The sequence below is a fragment of the Geotrypetes seraphini genome, chromosome 4, assembly GCF_902459505.1.
Source record: "Geotrypetes seraphini chromosome 4, aGeoSer1.1, whole genome shotgun sequence".
Taxonomy (NCBI): Eukaryota; Metazoa; Chordata; class Amphibia; order Gymnophiona; family Dermophiidae; genus Geotrypetes; species Geotrypetes seraphini.
The window spans coordinates 315,604,933-315,627,242 of NC_047087.1; the positions used below are offsets into that span (position 1 = coordinate 315,604,933).

At 45.4% G+C, this 22,310-nt stretch overlaps 1 protein-coding gene across 1 annotated transcript in view; it reads right to left on the bottom strand.

Annotated features, from left to right (window-relative positions):
* HSPA12A (heat shock protein family A (Hsp70) member 12A) overlaps positions 1-22,310 on the bottom strand; it is a 102,658-nt gene that overhangs the window by 13,806 nt on the left and 66,542 nt on the right. The window contains exons 6-7 of the mRNA XM_033943720.1: positions 21,565-21,681; positions 3,813-3,969 (exon numbers count right to left, since the gene is read on the bottom strand). Of these exons, the coding sequence (XP_033799611.1) occupies positions 3,813-3,969; positions 21,565-21,681 (274 nt within the window). The remainder of the gene's footprint in view (positions 1-3,812; positions 3,970-21,564; positions 21,682-22,310) is intronic.

The following is a 22,310-nucleotide window of genomic DNA, read 5'->3' on the forward strand; positions in this document are numbered from 1 at the left end:
GGCTTTCGAGGTTAGGGCTCATCAGCTTAGAGCAGTGATTCCCAACCCTGTCCTGGAGGAACACCAGGCCAATCGGGTTTTCAGGCTAGCCCTAATGAATATGCATGAGAGAGATTTGCATATGATGGAAGTGATAGGCATGCAAATTTGCTTCATGCATATTCATTAGGGCTAGCCTGAAAACCCGATTGGCCTGGTGTTCCTCCAGGACAGGGTTGGGAACCACTGCCCTAATGAATATGCATGAGAGAGATTTGCATATGATGGAAGTGATAGGCATGCAAATTTGCTTCATGCATATTCATTAGGGCTAGCCTGAAAACCCGATTGGCCTGGTGTTCCTCCAGGACAGGGTTGGGAACCACTGGCTTAGAGAAAAGATGGCTGAGGGGGGATATGATAGAGGTGTACAAAATCCTGAGGGGAGTGGAGCAAGTAAAAGTGAATCCGTTGTTTACTCTGTATACTTAGAGGGCACTCAATGAAGTTACAAAGTAGCACATTTAAAACAAAGGGAGTGACATTCAGCCAGCAGAGGTCAGCATTTCTTTAAACCAGAGGTGTCAAAGTCCCTCCTCGAGGGCCGCAATCCAGTCGGGTTTTCAGGATTTCCCCAATGAATATGCATGAGATCTATTTGCATGCACTGCTTTCATTGTATGCTAATAGATCTCATGCATGTTCATTGGGGGAAATCCTGAAAACCCGACTGGATTGCGGCCCTCGAGGAGAGACTTTGACATCCCTGATTTAAATCCTGGCTGCCATCTGCTAAACTGTACCCAGATATGAACCTAAGAATAGCCTTACTGGGTCAGACCAAGGGTCCATCATGCCCAGTAGCTCGTTCTCACGGTGGCCATTCCAGGTCCCTAGTACCTGGCCATAACCCAAGAAGTAGCAACATTCCATGCTACCGCTCCAGGGCAAGCAGTGGCTTCCCCCGTGTCTTTCTCAATAACAGACTATGGACTTTTCCTCCAGGAACTTCTCCAAACTTTTCTTAAAACCAGATTTGTCACTATCTGCGGAAGGTAGCCAGACTGCCTCCTGGAGTCTGAATATCAGGCCCTGGGTATTTTCCTGTCCTAGGGGTGCTCACAATTGAAGGGGGTAATTCTATAAATTGAGGCCCTGTGTAAGAAGCCTCAATTCTGCTACTGGGGTGTCCAGAATCCGCTACAGAATACTGGCATAAACACACACTGGAGTGCCTCAAGTTAGGGGATGCATGCACATGGGCACACATATGTAAGTAGTGGACATGTCCGTGTCTACATCCCACTGCAGTTACACGGTAAAGCAATAGAATACGGTGTCTTATATACCGGAATTCTCTAGAAAGGAATCTGTGTGGTTTACAATAAGAATGAAGTCAAGGTCTTGACGTTACCTTTCTAATTTGACCTTGTGATTGCTAGGGGGGAGGGGTGAAGCAGCTCCTGATTGGATAAGGTCCGACTTAGTGCAGGAAGAGGCGGTCAGAGCATACAGCGAGTGATTTCCTTCAGCTGCTCTCTCCAGCCTCTACTGCTGTCCTCTTCTGGTCGGCGGTCGCGGTCGGAAAATACCACGAATGACTGGGACTGCGAACCTGCGACCGCGAACGATCGAGGGAACACTGTACATGAAATAATGTAGGCATAACAAAGAGTCTTTTTTGTGCTGGACTCCAACACGGTCCGTATTTCGGCTATGAAAGCCTTCCTCAGGGGTGTATGAGTAAAGCCCAGTAGATGGCGCCAAATTACAGATAATAAAACCAAAAATGAAAACTCTCCATATCCTGTTAGTGGCCGGCTGCTTAACGCGGAATCGTGAAGCACACTACGAGCTTTCACATGAGCTAAAAGGCGTCACTGCTGAGTTATGCCTGCATTATTTCATGTGTATGTTATATAGAAACATAGAAGATGACGGCAGATAAGGGCCATAGCCCATCAGGTCTGCCCACTCTACTGACCCACCCCCAAATCTTAGGGATCCCACTCCTGGTGACAGGTTTCCTTGGCTTAACCCTCTAATGGATCCTACATGGGCATCCCATTTGCTCTTAAATTCTTGCACGCTGTTTGTATCAGGGCTGCCTAGATGCAAGTCTGTAAATCCGCGCATATCTGGCAGAGAACGTATTTAACAAGTAGGCGTGTACAAGGGCAGAGCCTGGGTAGGACTCTTGATTACATGCAAAACATAAAATACGAGGGTCGTTTCATAAATAATGCACACTATTTCTTTAAATTTACATGTTTTATTTTTTTTTTCAAGTATTTCTTTACAATCCTTCCATATAGTCTCCCTGCTTTGCAATGACCGAGCTTCATTATTCCATCCAAGACACCGTTTTTGTTCAGTTGCCAAATGGCTTGGGTAACGGCGGAAGAAAGCTCTTCCAGAGATGCAAAACGATGTCCATGCATAGGTTGTTTCAACTTTGGAAAAAGGTCAAAGTCTGGTGGACTCATATTTGGATGTAGGGACCGTGAGGTAACACCTCCCAGCCGTATTCGTGTAGCTTTTCAACGACATTCCCTATGTGCGGGCGAGCGTTGTCGTGAAGAGCAACTGAGGTCGAGTTTTGTGCATTTTTCTGCGCAGGTTTTGCAAAAAAATCACGATAATACATTGCTGTGACACTTCTTCCACATGCCTTTATGATCGTAAGCAAAAATCATCATTGGTTTGACTTTTGATTGAGCTCGTGAAAATTTTTTTTGGCCGTGGGGAAGATGGAGCTCTCCACTCCTCATTGAAAAACTACATCACCTCCTCACACAACATCGGGGCAAGAGGGAGCCCAAGCCCTCTTGCCCCGCGGCAGCCACGGCACCCCTGACAATATTGGGGCAAGAGGGAGCCCAAGCCCTCTTGCCACGGCGATCTGCCCCCCCCCCCCCCCCCGCCGAGTACGATCGGGCCAAGAGGGAACCCAAACCCTCCTGGCCCCGGCGACCCCCCCAGCCCCCACTACAATACGGGCAGGAGGGAACCCAGGCCCTCCTGCCCTCGACACAACCCCCCTCCCCCCAACGACCACCCCCCCAAACCCCCAATTGCTCCCCCGCCAACCCGCGACCCCCCCGGCCGACTCCACAACCCCCTACCCCCACCCGGCCCATATACGGTTGGGAGGTGTTACCTCCTGGTCCCTACAGTCCAGACATGAGTCCACCAGACTTTGACCTTTTTCCAAAGTTGAAACAACCTATGCGTGGGCATCGTTTTGCATCTCTGGAAGAGTTTTCTTCTTCTGGTACCTGAGCCGTTCGACAACTGAACAAAAACGGTGTCTTGGATAGAATAATGAAGTTTCCCGGACGTTGGGACTCAGTGATTGCAAAGCAGGGAGACTATATTGAAGGACTGTAAAGAAATACTTGAAAAAAATAAAATGTAAATTAAAAAAAAAAAAAATAGTGTGCATTATTTATGAAATGACCCTCGTACTTTAAGTTGCACAACTGTCTCTGGCATTTAGGTTTGAGCACTTGAAGCAACTCTGTCACGTGCCATCGACTCGTTCGAGTCCCAGCGACTTGATGGTCAACATCAAGTTTTCGTGGCAGCAACTCTAGGGGCCTAAGTCTAAGGCATGTACCTAGCCTATGCTAGTATTCTTTAAAGGAAAAGAAGTACTCTTGTAAATATAAGCCCACTGTTATAGTCCCCCCTAAAATGCTAATAGCAGAAAGCGTCCCTATAAAAAAGTGAGGTTGCAAGTTAAAATCAGGCATTCCTTCGAGCTGTGTGACGCGGTTGCCTTACTTTCGGCGGTGTTTTGGCAAATCCCAGCATGCCGTGTGTTATCCCACCTGCTGTGGTGTCGGCAGGGCTGTAGCCGTTGATGGCTGCTTTGCTGCTCATGTCAATCATCTGGTGGAGGCGGAGCTTCCTGCAATAGATGGAGGCTCCCTCGGGCTCCAGGGCAATTATCAGCTGCTCAGGGTTCTCAGGGGTCGCCATCCCCGCCTGCGGAGAATCAAAGAAGGAAGAAAACAGAATTCAGCACCAGGTGAGGGCAGAGGTTCCCTTTACCATGATCTGCGGAGCCTGAGCTAGACCTCATCAGATAACTCAGTTTTTTCATCACATTGGGGGGAATTCTTTATTTTTTTCCTAAATCAGTCAGATTTCTTACATGTCAGGGGTATCCAGACACGTGGAGGGGCATAATCAAAAGGAACATCTAAGTCAGTTTGGGCCTAAGTCGCAAGTCATCCAAAGTCGAACACAAGAAAAGGTCCATTTTCGAAAAAATACGACCAGGATATTTTTTTTTCCCAAATATCATCCAACTATACGTCCAGCCGTCTAATCGTCCAGACCGCTAAGTTGTCCATCTTTATACCCCTTTTTTGACCAAAAATTCATCCAACTCAAAAACGCTTAGAAAAAGACCTTTAGGGCATGGGAGGGGCCAGAAAAGTGATGGACTGGACACCCAGACATGGCACCAGAGTAGTGGGGTACCTTACAGGGCACTGCTGTGAACTTTACAAAAAGGGTCCCACATACACATCTCACAACAGCTCCCTTATAGGTCATAGTGAGCTCCCCCCAAATACTCCCATAACCTACTAGACTCACCTATCTACCACCCCAATAGCCCTTATGGCTGCAGAAGCCACTTATATGGCAGCACAAAAGGGTTTTTGGGGGTGCACATTTTTTGCTGTCAATGGAGTGATTAGAGTGGCTTACGGGCCTGGGTCCTCCTCTCTATGGTTCACTAACCCACCCCCAAGACCACTTAAGCCACATCTATGCAGCTCTACTAGGCTTTCCTATGCCAGGCTGCCAGGTGCTGATGTTCTGGAGGCAGATATGTAAAGTTGTTATTACGATTTTTAGGGGTGGGGTCAGTGATGACGGGCAGTGTGTGGGGGTCTGTACTTTGTGTCTACAGTGCTGGTCACTTTGGATACCTTCTTGTGACTTAGACCTGGTTTTATCTGGCCTAAGTCACAATATCCAGGTTCCATCTAGGCAGTGTTGTAAAACTTTCAGTACGACTATTTCTAGGAAAGCTCACGTCCCGCCCTTGACAATCCTCCTGACACAACCCTTTTAGCTCTGGTTGTTCAGCAGCACTGTGAAGGCCTAGGTCGTTTTTAAATAAGTCTAAAACCCGGTTTGATTATCGGCACATGGACGACTTGTCTTATAGATCGTCCAAGTGCTGATTTAGGCCGTTTTTTAGACGTTTTTCAGTTTCAATTATGAGCCCCTTAGCACAAATGACTTAGATCCCAGATGGCAAGAAGAAGGGTGCAACAGAATGAACACCACCTTCCAGACTGCAGATATGAAATAAACCAAGATCAAAAATAAGGCAACCATTTATACTTTCATTAATAACTTCAAAAATCACTTTCCTAGGTTTGGTGGCGAAGCAGGGGTGATGCCCCCTGAACCCTCCTGTCCGTACCCCCCATTCTCCTTCTACACCCCCATGCCACACTCCTAACTTATCTTCCCACCCCCGGACCTCTTTAAATCTTCGCCAGTGTGAGCAGCTTCTCCAGCCTGCTGCTCATGCTGGCTTTCCCTTTGACATCACTTCCTGGCCTCCGCGACCCGGAAATGATTGCAGAAGGAGCCGTGGCAGCATGAGCAGCAGGTCAGAGTAGTTCCTTGTGCTGGTGAAGATTATAAAGAACGACGGGGTGGGAAGAGAAGTTGCGAGTGTGGCATGAGCATGGCATGAGCGGCCAGAGAGGCGCCAGTGCCCCCGCCAAGACAGCGCCTGGGCTGCCAATTGACAAATGCCGCACACTGCTGTGCAGAAGATTTCTAGGTCTAAGAGGCAATTGTGCTCATCAATCAGAGTGACACCTAGTGGTCAAACTTAGAAGCAGCCTTCGTGCAGAGCCCCTGATTGAATAAACCAGGGGTCCCCAAAGTCCCTCCTCGAGGGCCGAATCCAGTGGGGTTTTCAGGATTTCCCCAATGAATATGCATGAGATCTATGTGCATGCACTGCTTTCAATGCATATTCATTGGGGAAATCCTAAAAACCCGACTGGATTCGTCCCTCGAGGAGGGAGTTTGGAAACCCCTGGAATAAACACTTGTGGTACCAGGATCCTGGACTTGGTACTGACTGAGGTGAAAGGAAGGTGCTATTGGGCCATTTCCTCCACTGCCATTCCACTCACTTTACAGTGAATGCGCCTGGATTTCTGTAAGCAAAAGCCAGGAAAGTGTCAGAATATGATTTATACCCTTCCGTTGACTCTAAACTGAAATCATTACTGCTGATTCTGGGGGATCTGCCAGGTCACTGGCTTTGTTATCGCGGAGAAGGAAGCAGAGGTCAGTGAACGCCCCCTGCAGTCTGTGAAGTCTCAGCTGGATCCCAGGGCCAGTCTCCAGACAGGAGAGACTGCTAGGCTTTTGGAGAATCTTAGGTCTGCAGAAGGAGAGTGCTTCCAACAGTCCGATGTTTCCATCACCTCAGAAGAATCCCACTGGCGAAGTCCTTTAAATTCTGGGAGGATACTCACTGCTACATCCCATTACTGCCTCTTATGACAACCAAGTGCACATTTCACTTCCTTAAGCTCAAACAGATGCTTCCATTTCCCTTTCCTGTTCCCTGAAAGAGAAGCCCTCGGAACAGTGCAAGAAGTGAAAAGCCTCAATGCACGGACGGGGGAGGCAGAGGAGCTGGAATGTCTCACCAGGGTTATTCCTTTTCTCCTCTGTAGCATTCAGCTGACAATATGCCACAATTTCTATCAGGAAATATCTTCCAACTTCTTTCAGGATACTGTATTTTTATTTATTTTATTCAATTTTGTATGCCGTTCTCCCAGGGGAGAATTTATTCAGGTACTCAAGCATTTTCCCTGTCTGTCTTGGGGGGCTCACAATCTATCTAATGCACCCAGGGCAATGGGGGAATTAAGTGACTTGCCCAGGGTCACAGGAAGCAGCGTGGGTTTGAACCCACAACCTGAGGGTGCTGAGGCTGTAGTTTTAACTACTGCATCACTCTAGAAATCAAAGTAGTAAAAGTGAGCCAAGTAAAGGACAATGAAGCCATTGTGACATCACTGATGAGGTTGGCTCTTATTGGTGGAACGAGGCATTGTGACATCACAATCTCAGCTCTGGTTACCAGAGACAGAAACTTTTCACACTATTTATTTATTCAATTTTCTATCCTGTTCTCCCAGGGGAGCTCAGAACAGTTTATATGAATTTATTCAGATACTCAAACGTTTTTCCGTCTGTCCTGGTGGGCTCACAATCTATCTAATGTCCCTGGGGCAATGGGGGGATTAAGTGACTTGCCCAGGGTCAAAGGGAGCAGCATGGGTTTGAACCCACAACCTTAGGGTGCTGAGGCTGTAGCTTTAACCGCTGCGCCACAATAATAATAGCAGACAGTGGCGCAGTAAGGGGGGGGAGGCAGAGAGGTGGACCGCCCTGGGCGCCATCTTGGTGGGGGGCGCTGGCACCTCTCTTCCTCTCCTCCCCCTGCTCCTTCTCAGTCCTCCCCACTGCACGCGCACCTTCATGTCTTCCCCCTCCCACCGCACCTCTAGCTCGTCGGCGTGAGTAGGAGCTCTGATCCGTTTCTCGCACCAGCCTCGACGCTCCCCTCTGACGTTACTTCCGGGTCCCGCAATTAGGAAGTGTCATTAGAGGGAGAGCTGACACCGGCAGCAAGTTGGAGATGCTGTGTGCCTTGGGGAAGCTAAACAGGTACGGGGGAAGGGATGGGGCACGGGTACGGCAGGGGAGGGCAAGGGGACACCCCCACCTCCACCCCTGAATGTCCGCAGCAGGAGGAGTGCCCACTCCCTCTTGCTGCCACCCCCCAAGATATCCTCTGACACAAGGGATGCCCACTCCATTCTGCCAGACATTTCATGGCAGGAGGGATGCCCACTCCCTCCTGCTGGAACCCCCCCCCCCAAAAAAAAAAAATATTCCCCCCACACATACACAAATACATAAGATCATCAGCAGGAAGGATGCCCAGTCCGCGTTGGGCCCAACTTATCTAGCACATATGTGGATTGTTTTTGTACTTTTAACAACTCTCAATAAAAGCCTGCATCTTCTTGTTTTGGTCTCTCCAATTGCTGTGGAATTGCTCGGTTTTCGTCTTTTGCTGTTTGAATAAAAGTCAGAGTGGAAAGGATATCCTGTACATGGCCTGGGCCTTGATGCTGCCAAAGATCTGTGTGTCATTTTGCACCTGCTATAAACAGCGCCCGACCCTGCCTGCATTTGTCTTTCGGAACTCAGAACCTGTGTTGATGTGCTCTACCGTGCTTCTGGCAATATTCTGTCATTCCCCCACACTGTTTCCTTGCTATTTCTGGTCCACTACCACTACTAATCACTTCTATAGTGCTACAGACATATGCGGCCCCTGCTCACAGGAGCTTACAATCTAAGTTATGACAGATACACAGGACATAGGAAGGGGAGAGTGTGGGGCAGTGTTCTACCTCTCTACACCCAAAATTTCTAAGGCAATCCATGCCGAGTTCTGGCCTGCCTGTCTGACATTGCTACGTGGATGTCTTGCCGCCATCTAAAGTTAAACATGGCCAAGACAGAACTCCGTATCTTTCCTCCTAAGCCTGCCTCTCCTCTCCCTACATTCTCTACTTCAGTGGATAACACTCTCATCCTGCTGAGTATCCTGTTTCCAACAGTAGCAAACCCAGGTCCCAAATACCTGGCAGAAACCCAAAGAGTAGCAACATTCCAGAGATTGTGATGTCATAATGCCTTCATTATCCTATACTAGGCTCCCATAAGAGCTATCATACTGGGACTGACCGAAGGTCCATCAGGTCCAGTATCATGTTTTACCCAGGTCCCAAATACCTGGCAGAAACCTAAAGAGTAGCAACATTCCAGAGCTGAGATTGTGATGTCATAATGCCTCATTCCACCAATGCCTAAGAGCCAATCTTATCAGTGATGTCACAATGCCTCAATTGTCCTATACTTGGCTCACATAAGAACATAAGAGATGCCATACTGGGACAGACCGAAGGTCCATTAAGCCCAGTATCCTGCTTCCAAGTGGCCAATCCAGGTCCCAAGTACCTGGCAGAAGCCCAAAGAGTAGCAACATTCCAGAGCTGAGATTGTGATGTCATAATGCCTCATTCCACCAATGCCTAAGAGCCAATCTCATCAGTGATGTCACAATGCCTCAATTGTCCTATACTTGGCTCACATAAGAACATAAGAGATGCCATACTGGGACATACAGGTCACAGTTACTTGGCAAGATCCCAAGTAGTAAAACAGATTTTATGCTGCTTATCCTAGGAATAAGCAGTGGATTTCTCCAAGCCTTCTCAATAATGGCCTACGGACTTCTCTTTAAGGAAATTATCCAAACCTTTTTTAAACCCTGCTAAGCTAACTGATTTCACTGGTCAATGGTCTGAATTTTGCATATAGTTGACTACCTGTTAGCCATTAACTGCTAATATTCTGTGGCCATCTCGCACTGAATATTAGGTGGCCATGTGCTATTTAACCAAGAAGGAGCTGCTCCTGATGGCTAAATAGCTCTGAATATCAGACGACCTGTGTAGGAATCAATGTCTGCATATTTCTCATAAAAGCAGGGGCTGCGTTTTTGAGCCTATGCTCCCAGATAATTTTATGTCACCAACTCAAGCGCGAAAAAAGCGGTGCCTACAAGCTCCCTGTAACATCACCCACCAAACGGAAGCTCCAACCCCAGCACACCCTTCAAGCAGTGCTAGGAGCAGCACTTTTAGGGTAACAGTGGTGCAGACATAAAGCAACAGACTCACAGCCCCTCATCCCATACAGCCAATATATTCTTTTTTTGTGGAGTTGCTAGTCTTTGAAACATTGCCACTGGGTTTCTGGAAAATAAAGTCCCTAAAGCAATGTTTCTTCAAAAGACAGCTCTCCCTGTTCTTCCATCTTACAGAACCTGCGATATCCAACTATTCCATCAGAAAAGCCAAATACGCATTCAGAATGAAATATACTGTGGACTACATGGATGGTGGAGAAAAAGACCTCAGTGCCACATTGGATTTAGCTCATGTCACCAATTCTACGGACATTTCAACTTCAAGTAACAATTTGAAGATGAAGACACATCCCTGGTCATAAAAATCTCTATTTCTTCACTTGAGTCAAAAAATATTTTCAAACATCAAATCATTGTAATCATTTCAACAATCTTCTTAGCAATCTCAAAATAAAGGAAAGAAACAAAACTTATCTCCCACAGGTGTCTCCTCCACACAGACCATCAACAGGAAAGAGCTGGAGGGACCGACAAAAAAATACGTCCATTTCAAGAGAATTATAGCCATCTCCCTGTGGAAGATAAGTTTTGTTTCTTTCCTTTATTTTGAATTTGCTAAGAAGATTATTGAAATGATTACAATGATTTGACGTTTGAAAATATTTTTTTTGACTCAAGTAAAGAAATAGAGTTGATGGAGATTTTTATGACCAGGGATGTGTCTTCGTCTTCAAATTGTTACTTGAAGTTGAAATGTCCGTAGGATTGGTGGTATGAGCTAAATCCCATGTGGCACTGAGGTCTTTTTCTCCACCTTCCTTGTAGTCCACAGTATATTTCATTCTGAATGCGTATTTGGCTTTTCTGATTTTTGGAGGATGGGCTGGGGAGGGCTTCAATGGCTGGGAGGGTGTAGATGGGCTGGAGTAAGTCTTTACAGAGATTTCGGCAGTAGGAACCCAAGCGCAGTACCGGGTAAAGCTTTGGATTCTTGCCCAGAAATAGCTAAGAAGAAAAAAATTGAAGGGTTTAGGTTGAATCAGGTTGGGCAGACTGGATGGACCATTCGGGTCTTTATCTGCCGTCATTTACTATGTTACTATGTTTTAACAACTTTGAACCGTTTGCACATTTTAATCACCTTGCACATTTTAATCACCTCCCTCGTCATTCCAATTTCCACTTAAGTTATATCTGGAAACACCCGAATTGTCGAGCACATGTCCAGGTAAATCTGGACATCTAGTAGCCCTACCCTTGCTTCCAGGTTTGCGCCAGAAGACGTATGAGGAGAGACTGGAAGCCCTGAATATGTATACCCTAGAGGAAAGGAGGGACAGGGGAGATATGATTCAGACGTTCAAATACTTAAAGGGTATTAACGTAGAACAAAATCTTTTCCAGAGAAAGGAAAATGGTAAAACCAGAGGACATAATTTGAGGTTGAGGGGTGGTAGATTCAGGGGCAATGTTAGGAAATTCTACTTTACGGAGAGGGTGGTGGATGCCTGGAATGCGCTCCCGAGAGAGGTGGTGGAGAGTAAAACTGTGACTGAGTTCAAAGAAGCGTGGGATGAACACAGAAGATTTTGAATCAGAAAATAATATTAAAGATTGAACTAAGGCCAGTACTGGGTAGACTTGCACGGTCTGTGTCTGTGTATGGCCGTTTGGTGGAGGATGGGCAGGGGAGGGCTTCAATGGCTGGGAGGGTGTAGATGGGCTGGAGTAAGTCTTAACAGAGATTTCGGCAGGTGGAACCCAAGCACAGTACCGGGTAAAGCTTTGGATTCTTGCCCAGAAATAGCTAGGAAGAAAAAATAGAAGAATTTGGATTGAGTCGGGTTGGGCAGACTGGATGGACCATTCGAGTCTTTATCTGCCGTCATCTACTATGTTACTATGTTTAGCATTCAATTGTATGTAGCTCATCTTGAAATCCAACTATCCTACATGTTTTACTGAACTGGCCTTTCTTTCTGGTTATGTTACATATCCTTCTCGCTGTATTATGTGGCCCACGGGCAGCTGCTTCACTTGTGCCAAATTCAATTCTGTGTATTTATAAAAATCTGGGGGTTTTCGACAGGGTCCGAGAAACAAAAGAAACGGCATCACTTTTTCCAGTCGCAGATTTCTCTCTCAGACTCGGAGTAGGCTGCAGCACAGAGAGGGGGCACGGCATCTCTTGCCGCATGAAAGCCTGTCATTTTGTGTACAATGTGGGGCTGGCAAGATTTCAAGCAGTAACAGGGCTGCATTAGCGCAACTTCTGCTCTCCCTCCCACTATGCAAATGTTACTGCAGCGAGCTGAAATAGGCCAGGGCTCGGGGCTGCAGCAGCAGGAGGGGAAAACAGTCATCACTGCCCTTTGTTACATGGACGGAAAACATGTCCACAGCCTCACCAACACCCCACCTGGGCATGCATCAGCAGCGATCTCATTTCTATGAACAAAATATTACCTCTGCAAACACTGAGACACATTGAAGAGACAGGCAGACGTAATTCACAAAGAGAGAGGTGGAAGGAGAGAAGGTGGAACACAAAGCTTAGAGAGACAGATGCTGGACAAAGACATTCTGACAGTGACACAGGGTATAATTTTATAAAGTGTCGAGCGGGGGGCGGGACTAGGGAGGACTGGGGCATACCGGGGCAGGGATGGGTGGAACTGGGCAGGCCTAGGGGGTGGGTCTGGATTTTACTAAAGTAAAATCTGGTAACCCTAGCTAAGAAAATGGGTGAAAGGTGGGGACAAGAGCGAGACAGGTGAAAGGTGGCAAAAGAGCGACTAGTGGGAGGCGGACCAAGGGTGGCTGGGACAGGGTCAAGTGTCCTCTTTTTTTTGACTATACAAATATGGTAACCCTAACTGGGTCGCTCCTCCATTCCACATGGAAGTGCTTGTGTAAAAACTAGGAACAGTCATGGCCCGACAAGGGGAAGAGATGCCTGAACCACGGGGCCCCCTGGAGCTGTGGGGTGTTTGCCCTCCCATAACGCCGGCCCTGACAGTGGTTGCAGACTATTCGCCTCAAACTGCCCCCTCTAAGTCCTTTGGAGACAACTCTATAACATGGCGCCAATATGAAGGCCAGCAAATTCCTTCTCCTTTCAGGAAGTTCTTTACCCAACGTGTGGTGGACACCTGGAATGCGCTTCCAGAGGACGTAATAGGGCAGAGTACGGTAACGGGGTTTAAGAAAGGATTGGACAATTTCTTGCTGGAGAAGGGGATAGAGGGGTATAGATAGAGGATTACTGCACAGGTCCAGGACTTGTTGGGTCGCCGCGAGAGCGGACTGCTGGGCACTATGGACCTCAGGTCTGACCCAGCAGAGGCATTGCTTATGTTCTTATGGTTGACTTATTACTTCACCCTGAGCATTCTTTTGAGGGTCAAATTTCTTCCACCATCAAGTCTCATTTCTTTACTCTGACATATCAAGTCACTGTGCTCCTTCTCGGACAAGGAGGTTCCGCTCATCCTCATCCATTCCCTAATCACGATTCAGCTTGACTATTGTGATGTCTTGCATAATGGCCAGTGCCTATCTGCTTGAATCGTGCCATGAAACTCTTCAAAAAGATTTGATGCATCTCTCCTCTATTAACCAAAATCAATGCATTCCAACCATGCACAGAATTAAACTCGTTTTGACATGACTAAGAATGTCATAATGCCCCTGTATCGCTCCATGGTGCGACCTCATCTGGAGTATTGCGTTCATTTCTGATCTCCTTATCTCAAGAACGATATAGTGGCACTAGAAAAGGATCAATGAAGAGCAACCAAGATGGTAAAGAAACTCCTCTCATAGGAGGAAAGACTAAAACGATTAGGGCTCTTCAGCTTGGAAAAGAGACGGCTGAGGGGAGATATGACTGAAGTCTACAAAATCCTGAGTGGAGTAGAACGGGTACAAATGGATCGATTTTTCATTCCATCAAAAATGACAAAGACTAGGGGACACTCAATGAAGTTACAGGGAAATACTTTTAAAACCAATAAGAAGAAATATTTTTTCACTCAGAGAATAGTTAAGCTCTGGAAAGCATTGCCAGAGGATGTGGTTAGAGCAGATAAGCGTAGCTGTTTTTAAGAAAGGTTTGAACAAGTTCCTGGAGGAAAAGTCCATAGTCTGTGATTGAGAAAGACACGGGGGAAGTCACTGCTTGCCCTGGATCGGTAGCATGGAATATTGCTACACTTTGGGTTTTAGCCAGGTACTAGTGACCTGGATTGGCCACCGTGAGAACGGGCTATTGGGCTTGATGGACCATTGGTCTAACCCAGTAAGGCTATTCTTATACTTTAAAAACATTTAAAAGCAACTTAAAATGTTTCCTTTTTAAAGATGCTTTTAACTAAAGTTTTATCATTCTTTTTTTTTTTTTTAAGTTGATTTTAATTAAAGTTATTTTAGTCTTCCTTTTTTCTATTAATTCCTGCCCTTTTGTGCTTACCCTTAATGTTTCTCTCATTTACTATAGCTATTGTATTTCTTCCCTTTTTCCTTCGTGTGTCTTTTGTTCGTTCGTCCTTAATTAACCTAGTATGTGTAGTAGTTCGTCTTAAAGTTTTTTTTTCGAAAGTATGTTATATTGTAATTTATGTTTGTCGAAATGTTATTTTATTTAATGCTTTGTACAACGCTTTGCAGAATCGATAAAGCGTTTAATCAAAAAACTAATTAAACAATAAACAAAACAATAAACAATGGTGAAGCAGTATAGTCATCCTCATCACTTCTTCACACACTCACTCGCAACTAACCTGTGCAAGTCCTTTGGTCTCAGGATGGTAAGTATTTTATAGGGCTGTACATTTAGGCCAAGAGTCTATAAACGATGACTAAAACATAGGTGCTGAGCCATGCAGTGTGCATAACATAACATGGGCTTTATATCCCGCAAAACCCCTGCCGATCCATGCGGTTGACAATTAAACCACAACAGCGAACTACCAATAGTCCGGATATATTAATCTTTGCAAAGCATCATTCATAAAGATGTCATGGTTTATTTATTTATTTAATTCTCTTTCTATTCCGTCCTCCCAGTAGCTCAGGACGGGTTACAAACAAACATTCACGGTGGAATACATTTGGACAGTGCAAAGACTATACAGCAACTTAAGTACAGGTTAAGAATGGAGAAGAGAGAGCAGCAAGGAAGGGGGGATTTAAGGGGGCGATGGGGGTTGATTGCAGGAGGAACTTGTTAAATAAGTAGGACTTTAATGATTTCTTAAAATTCATACAGGACGCTGGCGTGATGACAAGTTTACGACAAAAATGAGATCCCAGAGCACCGATTGATAAGCTAACAGTCGGTTGTGGTATCTTTTGTAGTGACAGCCTCTAGCCGAGAGAAATTCAAAAGTAGTTAAAATCCATACTGAACGTTTTGAGGCAGGAAAAATGAAATATTCCACTAGATAGCTGGAGGCCATGCTGTGCAAGGCCTTGAATCATAAACATCCCAACTTGAAAAACACTCTGGCCTCAAAGGGAAGCCAATGCGGAATCCTATATTAAGGCATTATATGTTCCAATTTGTTCAATCTGATTATGAGCCCCTTAGCCTATAGGAAGAGGAGATGCAAATGTTAAGAGCTTTAGCCAATAGGGAGAGGAGGAGATAGCAGATGGGCAGACTGGATGGGCCATTTGGCCTTTATCTGCCATCATGTTTCTATGTTTCTATAACCATAAAGCTGTATGACCTCACAATGCAGGTGTAAAGAGCCTTAGCCTATAGGAAGAAGAGATGCAAATGTTAAGAGCCTTAGCCAATAGGGAGAGGAGGAGATAGTGGATGCTCTGGATGGGCCATTTGGCCTTTATCTGCCATCAGGTTTCTATAACCATAAAGCTCTATGATCTCACAATGCAGGTGTAAAGAGCCTTAGCCTATAGGAAGAGGAGATTCAAATGTTAAGAGCCTTAGCCAATAGGGAGAGGAGGAGATAGAGGATGTTATGGATGGGCCATTTGGCCTTTATCTGCCATCATGTTTCTATAACCATAAAGCTCTATGACCTCACAATGCAGGTGTAAAGAGCCTTAGCTTATAGGAAGAGGAGATGCAAATGTTAAGAGCTTTAGCCAATAGGGAGAGGAGGAGATAGCAGATGGGCAGACTGGATGGGCCATTTGGCCTTTATCTGCCATCATGTTTCTATAACCATAAAGCTGTATGACCTCACAATGCAGGTGTAAAGAGCCTTAGCCTATAGGAAGAGGAGGTGCAAATGTTAAGAGCCTTAGCCAATAGGGAGAGGAGGAGATAGTGGATGCTACGGATGGGTCATTTGGCCTTTATCTGCCATCAGGTTTCTATGACCTCACAATGCAGGTGTAAAGAGCCTTAGCCTATAGGAAGAGGAGATGCAAATGTTAAGAGCCTTAGCCAATAAGGAGAGGAGGAGATAGTGGATGCTGTGGATGGGCCATTTGGCCTTTATCTGCCATCAGGTTTCTATGACCTCACAATGCAGGTGTAAAGAGCCTTAGCCTATAGGAAGAGGAGATGCAAATGTTAAGAGCCTTAGCCAATAGGGAGAGGAGGAGATAGTGGATGCTGTGGAAGGGCCATTTGGCCTTTATCTGCCGTCATGTTTCTATGTAACATCTGTTGAAACTTCTCGTTCTCCACATCACAGGATGTTTGAACATGCCAAGAGACTGAAGAGAGCAATTCTCATCTGCAAGGAAGAGAAGTGAAGTCATATGTTCAGCTTGATAGGTTCAGGATGGGACATGACTACTTTAGAGATAAAACACAGCCACCGATGCCCTCACTGAGATAGAAGAGGGATACCATGTGTGGAACCTTCTGTTTTAGCAATGATCAGATTTAGGAAGAATCGGGTAATCCTGCTGCTGGCTCTTTGATTTTCAAATCTAAAGGTGAAGATTAAAACCAAGACCTAGATCACTCCTCTTTCAATTAAAGTGTCAACCAGACCTGACCTGAGCATTGTAAATTGACACAAAAGGATGGTCTGTCGTGCATAAGAAAGAGGGGTGGTAAAAATGCTGCTTTGATGACGGATATTAAAGACAACTGAACTGGAGAATATTCCCCGCTGTTGTTTCTTGGTAGGAATTTTGAGTGAAGTAACCTTTTGAGGCAGCCAACATTCTTTGTACCTTATCCAAGTTGATGTTGTCATCGAGATCACGGCTGTCCATGTGTTTTGCTCATTTTCTACTGTTTTGATTTTGGCCTGTATGAAGGCGCTCTGCATCCATTTTGTCAGTGGCAAGAGAGGTGGTTACGGTGATGTGGGACTCCCACGGATTCTTGCTATTCTTTCCATTCCTGTCTCGCTGAGATGTCTGTGGACATAGGCGTTGCGAGGCCAGCTGTGGAGAGCATTCTTCCAACACGTCAAGACAAATAGTGATGTGAAGGGGGTGCCGAGATACTAGAGTTCATCTAAGCATGGAAAATCAGCATGTGACCCGGCACCGAACCAGAAAAGACGCACGGAGGCATTCATCACCTTGTTCTGAAAATGGCAGCCTTTTTGTGAGCAGCTAAATCCTTCGTAAAGGAAGCACAAATTGCTCCCTGGAAGGCCAGATTCGAGCTAAGAGTAGAAGTCTCACCGTGCCCACAGTGCTGATTTTAATGGGTACATTTTTTTTACACAGTATCAGTTCCCTCATTAATTTCATACCTCAGGTGAAGTTGCTGCATTTCCAAAACTGCGCAGCGGTGTGGGTGCAACGTTTTTTGTTGTTTTTTTTTTTTGCGAGATTCTCACTGCAGAAAATAAGTTTGGCGATTTCTTCTGGCCCTGTCCAATGGCGGGTGCCTGATGCAAACTCGGACGACTTCTTATTTGGTTAACTCATATATGGGAGAAGGAGGGATGAGGTTATCAGACGTGCGGATTTACCCGGACATATCCTCATTTTAGAGGACTGTCCAGGTGTCCAGATGGCTTTTCAAAACCCATCCAAAAGAAAACCACACAGAACAAGCAATTGGGATGTAGGAGGGGCACTGCAGTGAACTTCACATAAAAGATCCCAGCTATACATCTCACCATGACCTCCAAAACCCACCCAACACCTACTGACCCTAACTGTACCCATACCAATAATCCTTATGTCTGCAGGTGTCCCCTATATGTAGGTATACTTCTCCCTCCGTATTTGTGGATTCTGCACTCGCGATTTCGATTATTCGCGTTTTTTCCATGAGTGCAGAAACGGGAACTAAACTGAAAAACCAGGAAGCAAAGTCCTAGCTCCCGTCCCTGCGAACTACACCTCGCAGGGCCTTCCTGCGAGAGGACGTGCCTTCCCGCGCAGAGCGCCATAACTTGCATGCCACGGCTTTCCGCCTGAGCGACTGGACTTGAAAATAAAAATGCTCATCTGCCCCTTTATGTCATTCTTTGGATGTTTTTTTCTTTTGAAAATGAGCACCATGGTAACACAGTATTTATGGGGCTGTGAAAGACACGCACAGGGCAAATATTTTTGTCTTGTTTGCACTTTTATCTCTATTTTTGGACCTTGGTGCATTTCACACATTATAGTGAAAAATATTTTATGTGCATTGTGACAGGGAGAGTCCTGTCATGCTGAAAGAAACCCTGCAGTGCTCTAAAACTAACCCTAAACCTGCTACTAGAAGCAGGCAGGTTAGGGAAACTGCCCTGCAGAATTTATTCCCAGTGAAAGGCAGCCCAAAAGTGACCCGATTATACTTGCCTAGTTCTAGTGTTGGGAATGCTAAAGCAAAGAACTACAAGTACCAGCAGGCACCAGGCCGGTGATAGCAAAAACCCACAAAGGTATTAGCTCCTGCAATCAGCTCTGCTGGGGACGGGGCTCAGCAGGAAAGCTATCCAGGCTCATTAGCAAAGCACCAGAGAACCTCAGGTGTTTCTAGAGACAATCAGCACATGGCTAGAGAAAAGGGTGTGGTCTCTAGGCCACAGAGGCAGCCACCAACCTTCAGCCTGCCTGAACCCTTAGAAAGAGGCAGACCAGTGCAATCCAGGGGACAGAAGCCAGCATTTCCCACAGGAAACAGGGAGAAAATCTCAGGTCTGAATCTTGTCAGTATTCTTCTGAAGGTAACACGGTTTTGGATGTAGAATGCCAGAAGAAATATATACAAGTGATTATGAAATGGAACCTGTAAAATCCTGTTTGCCAGAAGGCATGCTTAGTGAGTAAAAGCTTGGGGAAATCATATTCTGTTTTTGGGACGGTAGAATTGCCTCACAAACCCTAATAACAGAAGGGTGTAGAATCCCTGCTTCTGATTAAATTGAAGTTAACAAAAGAGTTGGAATAATTGTATCCTGAAATTGCACAAGCACAGAAGTACTGTGAAAGAACCGGGCTGAGCAGTCCCAGCTGGTTCCAGGACTTTGATCCTGAAAGTTTGGTCTTTTGTTTTTGTAATAAGGACTAGCAGAGCAGAGCCTGTTGGTGGAAAATTGCCAGATTGTGAATTGTACAGCTGTGGAGTCTGGTTGGGCTAACAAGCTGTTTGGCCACCAGAGCAAGTTTGTGTTTTGTTGTTTTTCCTTTCACCAAAGTATAAGCCAGAAAATAAAGATAATAATTCACACTAAACACCTTTTGCTGGACCTTTTTATTTGATGCAGATGCCCCTCTACCCTCCATGCCTCATTCAACCGCTCGGCTGAGGCTTGGATGACCCAGGTCAAACAATTTTAAAATGGAGTAACAGACTTAACTCAAAAAATCAATAGAGAACCTGGAGTATAAGTACCCTATCGCACAACAACTAACCTCCAGTGTTATATACCGAGTGTATAGCCTTTAACTTCTTTTATCACTTATGAAATGTTTCCAGAAGGAGGAAAATGGCCTCAAGAGTTACGGAGAGCAAATGCTACATCGCAGCTATGAAGGGTAGAACTGTACAACTTTTACATTACATTAAGAACATAAGAATTTGCCTCCGCCGGGTCAGACCAGAGGTCCATCCCATCCAGCGGTCCGCTCCCGTGGCGGCCCTCCAGGTCTATCACCTGTGCTGTGGTCCCTGACTATTCCTATAACCTACCTCAACTCCTATCTGTACCCCTCGATCCCCTTATTGTCTAGGAACCTATCCAAACCTTATTTGAAGCCCTGTAACGTGCTTTGTCCTATCACATTACATTGATGTCTTCTCTCCCGCCAATACCGTTCAGTTCTAGGCAGTTTACAACAAGAAATTAGCCTGGGCATTCCCAGGGAGATTACAAAGTTGATAGCTATAGAATGCGTCGGAATCTGGGAATGGTCGGTACGGTTTGGTTAGATCATTTGACAAATTTCTTGAATAGTATGGTTTTCAATTCTTTCCTGAATGTTTTGTAGCTGGGCGTCGTGGTCAGCAGATTTGAGAAGTGGTGGTCTATTTTTGCTGCTCTGGTGGCTACTAGACCGTCATATATTTTTTTTGCTTTGTATGCCTTTGATTGGGGGGGGGGGGAGGTAAAGTGTGCTTGAGTTCTGCTTGGTCTAGAATGGATGTGTTTTTCCTGATTAAGCGGTCATTCAGATAGCTTGGTCCATTTCCATTTAGAGCTTTGAATAGGGTGCAGTAGAATTTGTGTTGTATGGTTGCTTGTACTGGGAGCCAGTGTGAGTCTTGGAAAGCGGAGGTAATGTGGTCATATTTTTATTTTTTTTTTTTAGCGCATATATTAGTCTTAGGGCTGTATTTTGGACTCTTTGTAATTGTTTTAGCATGTTGGCAGGGCATGGCAGGTAAAGTATGTTACAGTAGTCCAGGAGACCTAGGATTAACGCTTGTACTATGAGTTTGACTTGTTCATTGTTGAAGTATTTTTTTACTGGCTTCCCTCCAACATTCTATCATAGGCCATAAAAAAAACCTCCTTCTATATACGCAAATTAGAAACGCAGATTTCAAGCATATCTAAACATAGATTTTAAACTTTTCTACTTCAAACAAGTAGGCAAACCAGCAGGTAAGCAAACAAAAAAAATAAGAAGTGCTTATCTCAAAGGTTCCTGCCAGAACGCGTCCTCGCTCACTGTCCCTGCGATTTCAGTGCAATCCATAAATCCAAATGTAGCTGTAGCCAAACAGACTTAACTCGCATTATTTCGTAGGTTAATGTGTAAAATCAATTTAACCTAGGCTTAATTTTTTTTTAAGCCGCCGCTAATACACCTCCCTATTGCTCTTAATGTTTCTTGTCATGGTTACGAGATAAAATATTTCTTATTCATTCTTGAGTAAAGCAGTATGGTAGCCATGTTAGTCTACTTTTAAAGGTAATACATAAAGATAAAAACATCAAAAAAGAGAAAAGATGCTCTTGGACTGTCATTGGCATGTTTTTATGTTTCACATGTTCTGATAGGTTATCATTTACTCATTTCTGATCTGAAGAAGAAGGTGTTGCCTTTGACAGCTAATCAAAAATGTATTCAGTTAGTCCATTATAAAAAGTATCAACTTCATTTCTTTTCTTGGCTTTATTTTTACTTCTTACCAGTTCTTAAGAGTTTACCACTGTCTTTACAAACACAGATCATGAACAAGACCCACCAACCAAGACTCTTTTTCCAGCATTCTGCAGCAGGCTAGATACGAGAGGGAGGTGGGGAGCTATGAGGTTCCAGGATGTATCTACACATGCACCTATCACAGAGCTGGCTGCCCCCCATCACTGGCTATCCTACAAAAAGAGGGACATTCACAACAGTGCTCAAAAATCCAATTTAGACTGCAACACCCATGAGAAGTCGACTGCTCAAATCAATACCTTGTAGGCGGCCTGCCTCATGAACTGCTTCGCAGGTTGCTTCCAGATTGCAGGCACCGTGATGACCCATCGGACATCTGACGTCTCAAACTCAGATCCTGCTTGATCACTCAGCTCCTGAATCAGAAGAGATCAGAGAGTATTAAAAGGATACTTACCAGGGGTCTCAAAGTCCCTCCTTGAGAGCCGCAATCCAGTCGGGTTTTCAGGATTTCCCCAATGAATAGGCATGAGATCTATGTGCATGCACTGCTTTCAATGCATATTCATTGGGGAAATCCTGAAAACCCGACTGGATTGCGGCCCTCGAGGAGGGACTTTGAGACCCCTGAACATAAGAATAGCCTTACTGGGTCAGACCAATGTCCATCAAGCCCAGTAGCCCATTCTCACGCTGGCCAATCCAGGTCCCTAATACCTGGCCAAAACCCAAGGAGTAGCAACATTCCATACAGAATCCCAAAGAATAGCAAGATTCCGGAATCTCTAAGAGTAACAAGATTCTAGAAGAGGGGTGGGAAACTCCGGTCCTCGAGGGCCGCAATCCAGTCGGGTTTTCAGGATTTCCCCAATGAATATGCATGAGATCTATGTGCATGCACTGCTTTCAATGCATATTCATTAGGGAAATCCTGAAAACCCGACTGGATTGCGGCCCTCGAGGAGGGACTTTGAGACCCCTGAACATAAGAATAGCCTTACTGGGTCAGACCAATGTCCATCAAGCCCAGTAGCCCGTTCTCACG